Raw genomic sequence first — 11,982 nt, forward strand, 5'->3', positions numbered from 1 at the left:
TTTCTCAGCCTGGGTATGCACAAAGGCAATTGAGGTTGGGTCAAGGCTTTTAGCCGCTCATTTCAATCTCAAGGTATTTTGATTTTGAAAATCACTACCACAGCATTTAAACTGGCAGGGAAAAACTGGTAAATAAAGATGAATGGTACACCTATATTAGTGGTGTTTTGGGAAGTGACTTTTTTGCATCATGCCAGGAAACTGACCCTTGGCCAACAAAAGCTGATGTCTCCCTTCACTATGAATAAGCAACTTTTGTAAAAAAAAAAAAAAAAGAAGTTAAATACTAGGATGATGGTGATGCAAGTCTGTCTCTAAGATAATATTCAACAGTATTTGCTATAACATCCTGTCAGGTTGAATTCATTCTTTCACCTGAGGTGTGCCTTCAAAGTAGACATTTCTTTGTCTTACTCTGATGAATAAGCTAAAAAGAAATATTTTAAGTGCAGATTTTAATAGCTCTGTGAATACCAGTTTATAGTATTTTGCTTCTTTCTTAATTAAGCCTAATCATCAGTTACTATAGATCAGCTGTATTTTCCTTTTCTATTCAGAACATTAGACTGTTAAAATGATCTTTATTAATAAAACATTGCATGTGTGGCATTTTAATCAAGCTTTTAAATGGCACTCAGAATTGGAGCATATTATGTCTACAGAAAAGAAAAGCATTGAAATTTTCACTGTTCCTCACAGAGGACTGCAATTTCATATTGAACTTACAGCCTCCTCTGGCTGGGAAATACCTCTCTCTTGCAATTATTCATGCCGTGATATTTTTAACACTGCTGCAGCCCCTAAAACTGTAAGGCTTCCATTTGACAGTGCTTAGCAAACTACTCTCATCACTTAAAAACAAGTCAACTAAGAAATGTTGACCTGTTAATGAGAAAATTTCATGAGCCTCTAGCACATTTATGTGAGACTACAGACATGAAACTAAATTTTGTTTTGATAAATAAGAAGATATGCAAGCCATATGTCATATTTAACTGCTGATGTCAAAGACACGAGAAGTCTGCTTTTCAGATATCTACTGTAAATATGTTTTCCAGGGTCCATGAGTTTAATTCCCTGACAAGAAGCATTTATTTTATCATTTGATCTACTGAATCAAGGGTGTTTCCTCAAGTAGAGGCATATGCTGAAGGAAAACAAAATCAAATTATTTCAGTCATTCACACACAGACCTCTCATTTTCACAGATGGTCCTCTTTGTTAATGAACATGCAAAATTTGCTTATGCTTCAGCACTTGCCTGAGAAAGGCAGTGCTCATTTAACATTGAATGACTACTTGCCTATGCAACTGGAAGTTGTGTAGGACTGAGTACTGTGTTAAGAATACACAACTCATGCTCACCTCTGAAAGACTAATTCTCTACCTGGAAAACATGAGAATAAATTTATCAAATATGCAATCTTCTACCCATTGGGAGTATCCAGCAGTGGCTTGGGTAGGCAATAGGAGAAATGTTTGTCATACAAAGAATTATAGTTTTCTATCAAGTGATTATGATTTACTTTCATTTAAATTAAATAAGGGGTATGGGAAAAAAGAACCTCCAAGACATATTTTGGATTTCAAAAGTATAGCCCTTGATGTGCTCCGTTCTCTTGAAGAAATTCCAAGCCTTTGGCACTCTCAGATAACTAGGGATATATTTTAGACCACATCACGCTTTGGAGTGTGACGCAGAAGGACCTGAACTAGTATCTGTATGAAGGTATGGATGTTTTAGCAGTGGTCTGGAAAGCAGCAGAGCTGTGTAAACAGGCCATTGCATCTGATAAAAAGTGCTGGCTCTCGGCAAGTACTGAGTGCTGATGAACCCAGATGACCACTTGTTATGCAACAGCCTTGGCCTTTGTAGACCTGGAAAACTGCATGAAAATAGTTACTTCAAAAAAGAAATTTGGAATAAGCAGAGTCCACATTGAATGGTGGGGAGGAGAACAAGAGAAAGAAAAAAAAGGAAAAAAATTGTATGCAAATAAAATTGGATCTTTCAAGCACTATCCTTAGGTCTAAGGATATTAATTGCAAGAAAAGCTGAATGAATCCTTCCAAAAAGTATTGAAGGAAATGTCAATGGGTTGATTCAAGGTAGGGAAAGAAAAAGGCTGTGGTACAGTCAGGATGGGATAAAAGGTTGGCTCAGAACTTCAACAAATACTTCAGCTTATTTTCTTCCCAGAACCATGATCCTGGGGAAAATAATAGGTATAATAGGAAAGAAGTTGCAGAAATTTATGGTATTACATCAAAAAAGCAGATTAATGTGTCTGTTGAGGTAAAAGGGAGAAAAGAAAGCAGTTAAACTCTATTATAAAATTTTACTTTGGAAGTCTAGAAACAAGTTTTCTTAAACTTTGTCAAGACAGAAATGATACAAAGTGAAATAGAGGTCTCTGTCAAGAAGCAGGTAATGTGATCCCAGCAAACACAGATGTGTAGATCTGACCTCAAGAGAATCTGAAAAAAAGCAAAACAAACCCAAAAAAAGTTAAATCCCCCTAGACCAGTTGCAATTATGAACAATTTTCTAGACACAGAAAATGTTTTAGGTCAAAGGTAGATTGTGTCTATTTGGATTTTGTTAAAATTATTGAATATGTTACTGAAAGGGAATCTACTAGCCAAGATAGAAAAGAGGGAAAGTTGTAAATAAGTTCTATGGAAAGTTCTATGGGAAATGGTTACTGTTGAAAGGAGAAGTTGAGGGTTGGTCATTGGTGGAGTTCATCAAAGAACAACACCAACCTAGTCTTAGGGTCAATATTGCTCTCTACTTTTATTACTGGATATGATACAAAGATTGTTCATGTCATAAGACCATTTCCCTCCGACATTCTTGACATACCTCTGGTGCAGACAGCTTGGTGTGCAGCTGCATATTGGGACATCAGGCAAGAGGCTGTGAACTGCAGATGCTTTGCACAACAAAGGGCACAGGGTCCTCTGGTCCAACCAGGTGAGGACGAGGACTTCAGACTTTTGCACCCTGAGACTGTGAGGGTATAAAATCCCAGGGTTTCCTTTCTTCGGGGTTCCTCCTTGGAGACACCCAGCTCAAGCTGTTATTTTGTTACTGTACCATGATTAAAGTGATTTAAGGATCAAGACACCTGAGACTCTGCTATGGGAAACCTGAGGTTGAGTCAGTAAGGAAACCTGGTCTGACTGTGTGAGTGTGTACAGCGGCGAAGGGGCCTTGGCCCCAGCTCAAGTGGCACGAGAGTGACAACCAGAGTGGCTTCTGGATGGTCAGGCAAGAAAGTTTCTTTAACAACATTCTGTGGGGGGCATTGCCACATATGAAGAGGCCTGGACCTTGAGGGATGGACTTAGGGAAATGTGATGAAGTTCAGCCGTGGAAATGCAAGCTTGTGTACCTGAGACCTGATTCAAAGCGCTCTAGGTGAGGACAGACAAATGCATCCTGGATCCACAGGAAATTACAGAATAATAGAACGGAGACCTCTGGCTCACGAAGGGCTGACTAGGAGACACAAACACCAAGGTTTCCAGGAAAGTTAGTAAAGCAATAGTGATACTGTATGAGATCTCAGACAGAATACCATGCAAAAATTCAGTCATCCTTTTTCAAGAAGGATTATTCAATACCGAAACAGATTCACGGATCTGCTACTAGAATGAGGTGAAGAACCGAGAGTTTATCTTATGTCAGTCAGGATTATTTGGTATAGAAAATAAAATGCTGGTAACAGACATAAGAGTCTATTCTTACATGATGGAAACAGGCACCAAGAATGGAAAAGAGATGTCTAAGCTAAAGTAACATTTTCGAAATTACAATTCCACACAAGCTAGCAAAAATTAAACTTCCACTGGAATTAGAAGAGGGTGAAGGGTAGATAGCATCTCTTAACCATTAGAGCATACAGATGTTGGAAGAGTTTTTAAAAGTAGTGGTAAAACCTGAATTCAAGAGAATTACTTTATGAAAAAGAATACAGCATAAGAGACAGGGATAGTACAACTGGCCTCTCTTCCAACCATTAAAACAACTTGTTTTGCTTCAGTGAAAATTTGCACTTTTTAGTAAATGCATTTTTTTGCCACACCAGAGTTCAGTCAAGTCATCTTTAGTTGCTGAAAGTTAATAGATGTCTTCTTCATTTTGATGCTATTGAAAGTGTGGATAGAAGAGAATGAACTGATCACATTTCTATTTTGCCTTAGATATCTTGATGCGCCTGGGAACTGATCTGACATATATATCAAAGTGAAAACAATACCAGAGTGTTTTAATCAGAACAAGAGTAAGAAAGGGAGAGAAGTCAAAATAAATGTAAGCATAAGAATGAGTCTGCTGAAGAAATTATTGATAGGGTAGAGTATTACTTTCCTGCTTTAATAAAATCTTCCTCTATATATTTTTGCTATAACACTTAATCAAAGCGCATAAAAATACTTAGTCTAATTTCTTTCCCTTTATCTTACCTTCATGGCATGTACTCACCATTTCACACAGGGGCATGGAGGTAAGATTAAGAAGGAGAACTGATTTTTTCTTCCTCTTTCACGGGATGTTTTTAAGCTGTTTGGTATTCCTTTGAAGACTACAGCAGTAGTACTGGATATTTATCACTGGTGTGGAGGGTGAAACACTAACTGTACACCGTAGTCCCTGCCCTTTTAAAATATTAATTGATTAGTAACCATCTATGGAGCCTCATAAAGTATTAACTCTTTAAATGGGGAAGATATCTGCTTAGCAGCATAGCACAAATCCTACAAGATTTAAATCCCACACAATCCTGTTAAAATCCAAAGAGTTTCAAGGTGTTACTATTAGTTCAATATCTAATATTAACACCTGGTTTTGAAGCCTCATGGAAACAGTATTGGTCTATTGGTCTAGCAGGACAGGAATATAAGTTCAACCTTGATTGATAGAGGAATATTCATAAATGAAGTCTACATCTTGAACTTCAATGCTTAATCCTTTTATTGGCTTGCTACTCTAGCAACTTCCATTTTATGTATTGCATACCAGGTTAGCTCATATTTGAACAATCATGTTACATCTCCTGAATTGCCATACCTGAATTTGAAGATAACGGTCTGCATTTCCCTGAATATCAGCCACTAGATAGTAGACAGTGTACAAAAGTGTCAGACTGAGACTGACTCATTTATTTTGTGAAATACATAGTCCAGATGCCATATGTATTTGGAAATCCAATTTATCTTTTTTCCTTTATTTTTTAGCTATTCAACTTACCTAACTCACCTCACTGTAAACAATTTATCAAGCCCATGAGTTTGTGGTTCAGGGGAAAATTTTGAATCACTCCAAAGATGCATGACTTCAGTACATCACAATTATAGTTAGATTTTATAAAATAAAATAGATGGACATGGGCAGAGCTATGGAAAAAAATTTGCTTTTCATAGAAATCCACTACTGTCTACAAAAAAGTAACTTTTAACATGACAGATTGCCTGCAACGGCAGGGGCAGGACTTGACAGCCCTTTTGGGGTGTATCAGAAAGCCTGAAAAATGTTTAACATACTTGACATGGAGCACTAATACCTTGAAGATCAGCAGTGCTAATAAACTCTACTGATCCTAGTTCAAACATAATAGATGCTCAAACCTCCCCTAAAACTTAAAAATGGTAAGGGAATTTTCAGATATACTCTATTGGCTATGAATAACCCCAGCCACTATTCACAGTGGAGCAATAAAGACTTGACTCACACCTAAAGAAACCAACAGATGGGCTTTTTCCTCTTCACATAGAAATGTCAATTAAATAAAAGAAGGGTAAAGTTAACAGAGTTATGTGCCAACTCTGTCAAAACATAAAGAAATAATGTCATGCGTAGGACTCTTCTTTAGACACATATTTTAGTTTTAGACACAAATTTTAGTTTTAGACACAAATTTAGTTTTAGACAAAAATTTTAGGTTTTTTTACCAAGTTCCAAGGTATATTTACATAAGAGACATCAGAAATATGACCTCTGATTGCTGCCACTAGATTTCTGCTTATATTGCTAAGTTAGTGGTTGAACAAGTGTTCAGTGTGTCTTTGCTACCATCATGAAGAAATTTTCCCTTGGGATTTATTAACTAATGACTGCCTCCCTTGCTGAGCTGTAAGTCTACAAAAGTCTCTGGCAAACTGGTAATTTGCTTTCTTGGAAATAAGATGCAAAGGACCCAAACAGGTGGGAGCCATAACTGCAAACATACGAAAGTAATAAAATTAGCAATTATATGTATTTGAATGGTACCCCCTAAAGTTATTCTCTTAGTAAACTTTAAGTACCCACTCAAGTCACACTTAAGTGTGAAGTAAATGTTTTCAAGAGTCAATAAATTAATTTAATAAATTAAGTATTAGTTTTGCAACATCCTTAACTATTCAAGCTGTAGGGTTTTTAGCACAGTAGCAGTATACATATTGCTACAGGATGGCTCAGTTACAGCATGCCTGTTACTCTTCAGACACCTATTTGAACAGCGAGACAGTACACTGGAGGTGTTATATGTGAAGTACCTGAGGGCACACAATCCAAAAGACTCAATCACGTTATGTAGCAATATCTATACTATAAGGTAAACATATACTTAGAATATGCAAATCGGTTTGCTTTTATGACCCAGGAAATTTGGTGAATTGAAAGTATATTTGAATTTCCCCATTCGAAGCAGTTATTCAGGTGTTACAGTGCTCATGAGGAGGAGGACATGCAACAGAGTACAGTCCTTCAGCTTTCAGCAGCCAGGTGTGCTCACGTGCAATTATTTCTTAATCCATAGGAAAAGGTGGTGGGAGGTTTCAGTGTATGTTAAAGAGTGAGTTGCTTTCCTGTGACAGAGGTATGTGACTAACACATGAGAGTCATCCTTCCAAATTTCAGCAACTTGGTAGCAGTCAGAAATTCTGTGTCTCAAACTCATGTTAGTCAGAATTTGCTGTATCTCCTTCCTGTCATCTTCTGAGTACAGTCTAGAGGGTGCTAGATAAAACTTTTTTCTGGAGTTTGGTACTACATGGGGCTATCTGCCACAGTTGTCTGTGATTACACTGGACTGGAAGCAAGCTTGTTGCTATTAGTTCTACATTATTTTTTCAAAATTGCTCTTCTGCTGAAGTGTTTTCAAATGCATTTTGAAGGTTGCTATTATCCATGTTGTTTCTGTTCCCATATTTGGAGGCATAATAGTGTTGTGCTACAGAAACAAGTCATTGTGAGGTAATTAAATACTGCACAAACTGTTCTGCAATAAATGCAGCAGGCATGAACTTGTTAACCTAGGTAGCAGAGAGTACCTGAGAAAAGCTTAGTTTTCTGTGAACCACAGGATAACTCCCTCAGCAGGGGACATCACAGAATAAAAGCACTGACTTATGCCTCTGTCAAGCTCTAGTTTTTGAAGTATATCAATTCTCTTAAAAAAATAAAAAATGAAATCACAGAATTTTTCCATCCTGCTATTTAGTAGGACCAAAGAAAGAAATCTTATTACCTCAGTGATCAGAAGATTCTATTGACTCCATCTACTGAAATGACAATACAGCATGTTATCTGACCATATCTGCAGCTCTAAAATGTGAATACACAGATTATTTGTTTACTAAAAATATCTGTGTACAAGTAATGGCATCAACTGCATGGTCATAGCTTTTGCCTCTTCCAGTGTACCACTTCAAATGCTCACAAGATTGAAAAAATTAATGATAATAATGTTTGTTTATAAACTGTTTTGTAGCCTATTTGTTCTCTGGCCAGATGTACCTTAATCCTATTGTCATCCTTGGAAACACATAGGTGCACAAATGGCAAGAAGGAACCCTCAGTGCAGCTCTTCACTTTCTCTCAGGTTTGGATCCATGCCGATCAGTTTGTTTTGGGAACAGCATTCTGTGATCCAGTGGGTAATTCCCTCCAGCATCACTATTATCAAGTGGCACATGGAGCTCCTTAACCATTCCGGCACTGAGAGAGGACCATAGCTGGGAACATATCGAGCACACAGCCCACCAGGCCCTGTGCACAGCCCAGCACACTTGGTGAGCTGGTGCTGGCAGTGCAGTGAAGGCTGCAGTTACTTTTGGGACCTCACTGGGGGCTGAGCTTCCCACTGCCCAAATAACAATTCAGCAATTCCAGAGAAGTGGTCTCAGGGGCTGGGATTTATGCACGGATCAACCATATCCTTTTGGAGCTTGTGGTTAAACCAATTACCCATTTAATTTTCATTTCCCATTAACCAGGAAGACTCCAGCATTGTCTCAGTAGTGCTGAATGTGTATAGTGAATATTCTATGCTATTGCTACTGGAAGAGCTCTTTTCTTTTAAAGAGGTTGTATTACATAGGGAATGCCTCAGCTCTTTCCTTGAAGTATAGCATCTAAATAAATATATTAAAAATAAAAGTCCAAAGCCCACATCAGAACTCTACCCACACAGACAGATAATTTTGATTCACTCTCCAGAAATCTAGCTATAATTACAGAATAATGTAGCAAGCTTTCTATGTTAGATGCAGTCAGCCACTGCTTTTATATTCTGGCCAGCACAAACCTTTCCTGTGAAGCAGCTGTTTTGCTCTCACAGTACCTCCTAAAGCTCTACCCACCTGTAAGCTGTTAGTTACAAAGACCTCCCTATTTTTACATGTTTACACAGCACACAGCATCACTGTGAAGTTCACAGAAAGATCTGTCAGGTGCTACCATGGTATCAATCATAAGTTAGTAATAGAGGATCAACAAAAGCACATCATCCAAGTAAGCTGTAAAGAACTTTCACTATGTAAGGTTACTACTTTACCCTTTACCTCTCTATCTTTCAAGTAACATACTGGCAGTCAGAAAAACTTTTAATATAAAAGTCGATTAAAAATTCAGAGGCCATGCCATTTGAGCTGAAAGTTAGTTTTCAATAAGGTAAATTGAACCACATTAAGATATTCATAAACCAAAAAAAGGCTGTGAAAAAAAAAATCCTTTTCTGGGAAGTGTACATAAGGTTCATTGTGATAAAACTGTCACTTACATACTGTTTCAACTGCTGCCTCATTAAACAGTGAAAGTTCATTGATGGGTCTGCCAGAGAAGGTAAGTCAGGTGAAATACTCCAAGCCCTCAGAAAAAATTCTCTTCTCTGAACCTTTGAGAAAATCAATTTTTCCAACCAAACCCTTTAAGTGATCTGATGCTTGGTGTGAAAACAGCTAACAGCATCCATCGGCAGTGATCACCTCCCTGAGCCCCATCATTACTCCAGGACCTTACTGTAATAAGGAGGAGGAAACACAAGCAAAAGTCCCCAAACCCAAACATGTCAAAAGGCAGGTATTTTCCCAGCTCAGATTCCTGAGGTGACAGGGAGAATTCAGAAGTAGGAGTGTCAGAGCAGGCACTGCACTCAGAGGTGGCTCATAGCACCTCTACTGCTGGGCAGTGCTGGCATAGGCTCCAAATAAAAATCAAAGCAACACATCTCTTTTCAAAACAAAGAAAGAGTGAAAAAAAAATAAAATCTCATATTCTGAGTACCTTTGATTCCTGGCTGGTAGTTGATGCTGGAGAGGGGGGTTGCTCTGGGCTCTCCACTTCATTCTCTTTCTCCACACTGTCCATGCTGACTTCAGTCGTGCTGCTCGGAGGAATCATTTTACCTCTAAAACACTGTCACTACAAGGAAAAAAAGCTACAGACTGTTCTTGCTGTTTTTCATTTAACGTCCCCTTCCTTCTCTGCTTTTCTAGAGCAAATGAACTCCAACTGCTTGGTTTCACTATATTTGCAAGACTAGAATTCTCTGGATTTTCTCTTTTTTCCTTCTCCTCCTCCTCCCCCTCCTTCCTCCCTCCCCTTTCCTATGTAATTCTGCTGCGAGGGAGTAAGTTATCGATGGCTCTGTAGGTCAGTTAAGTGCCTGCTTTTCCCCGATACTCCTCCCCTCCATAGGAAGCCTGGAGGTGTGGAGCAGAGTCGTGACCGTCAGCCCCAGAATCGGAAGGGAGTGATTTGAAGCAGAAAGCCCAAGCCACGCACACACACACACGGGGCACTGGAGGGAGGAGTTGTATTTCTAATGCTGTGAATAGCTTTGGAGGAGCATGTGCTGTCATAGTAGTGAAAGAAAGTAATGCACGCATGCACATACACACACACACACACACACAGACACAGAGACAGGCAATTTATATGAGGTTTTGAAGCATTTTACCTTTTAACAGGCTGGAGAAGATAAAGTTGAAGGGCACTGTTATATTCTCTACAAGTCTTTTCCTGAAGAAAAAGAAGCCCTGAAGAAGGGCTCTAGAAACAGAGGAGAAAAATGAATCTTCCCTTTCCTTGTCCCAATGAAGTTTATTTAAAATTCTAGATATCCAGTGTCTCTAAAGCTCTCACCTTGCCTTACATCCCAAACTTGCTAGAAAATGACAGGACAGAGTCAGGGGAGAGTTACCTGTGGATCCACATGTTCCTTGCTCCTCTCCCAGGCAGGGAAGCCCAGTTCTGAGCCATGCACATGCAATCTGGGTCATCTGGAGCTTCCACTATCTCACACATCCTATACCTGTAGGTTGTCATAGTGATAATACTCCATCAGGCAGCAACAGAGCAGAGGCAGCCATTGGGAAGAGCCTGTGGCTTCCCACAGTGCTGTCATTCCCGAGGATGCAGCACCCGAAGTCACGGGTGGGTCTGCGGTACTACCAGCAGAAGGTCAGCATGACTTTGCTGGCTGGCTCAGATTGCTTATGTTGCTTGAGGTTTTTCTTCTGATTTAAATCTGCTGCAAAGGTGCCTGTCAGCTCTCTTCCTTGCTGAATTGAGGTCTGTATTGTGAAAGGTTGAGTGGATCTTCTTCCTACCAGATATGCTTTGCTGAGCGGGAGCCATTCCATATGGCTGGTGGAGATGACTCCTTCATTTAAAGAAAACAGAAAAAAACAACCCAAATATGTTTCTAGTAGCAATACTTTCATCCTGGAAAGTGAGAAGAAAAAAAATAATTGCTTAGTTAATCTGTACAGATGTTGGGAGCTGATTTGCTGAGATCTGAGTTAGAAATGAGCTTTATTACCTTGTAGCTCTGGGAGAGGACACCAGATTCCCTTCCAGCCCCACCCCCTAGAAACACAACTACTGCTTTGAGCTACCTTGCAGACCCCTCCAACTCAAATAATGTGTGTGAAAGTGAAGGCAAGTTTACAAGATAGTGGGGGTTATACAGATGAAAGCCAGAGTAGAAATTGCCCTGCAGCCTCTGTATTCTTAATAACTATTCAAAAGCCAGGAAAAAAAATCAGCTTTTCTTTGAATACCCGGTGAATTTTCAGGACTGATACTTAGATGTGGAAAAATCTTTATGTTTTTGAAACAGAGCATATAAGATACCAAATTCTTTAGCAGACAATAAAGATGAAATTCTGCAATGCTATTTGTACAGCTACTTCAGAGCAAAAGAGTGTCCTAGGGGTCTGCCAGCAGAACCTATTATTTGACCTGTAGTCACTAACAACATTACAGGGATCAAAATGAGAACACTACTTGCTTATTAATGCAATGGCAGTGACAACTGAGATTGAAGCAAGGAAATACAGAGCTCAGAGGGGCAGATTTGGCAGGTAAGTAAAAGAATGTATTTCCAAGGGTTTGCTTTCTAAAATACAGCAGTCTTAGAGTATTCTCTTCAGAGCCAGAGGAATTATCCTGGAGCAAAGCTCATTTCTTCCACTCAGCAAGTAAGATTTGGGCTTTGCTGTGAAATCATCCCCTTAACAATGAGCAGGGATTGATCAGAATCACAGTTTGGGAGAATTAGGGCAGCTGTGGGCAATGGAGATCTTGGTAGGGCAACAACAATTAAATACTCCAGGTCTGTCAGGGGTATCTTTCCCTGATGATCCAGCCTGGAAGAGCCAAGCCATGGCCAGAACATGGGGTTTGCCCCCTGCAAGGACTGTTCTGTGCTC

General features: G+C 39.2%; 1 protein-coding gene across 1 annotated transcript in view; it reads right to left on the minus strand.

Annotated features, from left to right (window-relative positions):
- STAC (SH3 and cysteine rich domain) overlaps positions 1-10,000 on the minus strand; it is a 73,227-nt gene extending 63,227 nt beyond the window's left edge. Inside the window, exon 1 of the mRNA XM_027729175.2 lies at positions 9,551-10,000. Within this exon, the coding sequence (XP_027584976.1) occupies positions 9,551-9,667 (117 nt within the window). The 5' untranslated portion in view covers positions 9,668-10,000. The remainder of the gene's footprint in view (positions 1-9,550) is intronic.
- Between the last annotated feature and the right edge of the window lie 1,982 nt (positions 10,001-11,982).

This window comes from Pipra filicauda, unplaced genomic scaffold (genome assembly GCF_003945595.2).
Source record: "Pipra filicauda isolate LSUMZ 115617 unplaced genomic scaffold, ASM394559v2 scaffold233_size1220752_pilon, whole genome shotgun sequence".
Classification (NCBI taxonomy): Eukaryota; Metazoa; Chordata; class Aves; order Passeriformes; family Pipridae; genus Pipra; species Pipra filicauda.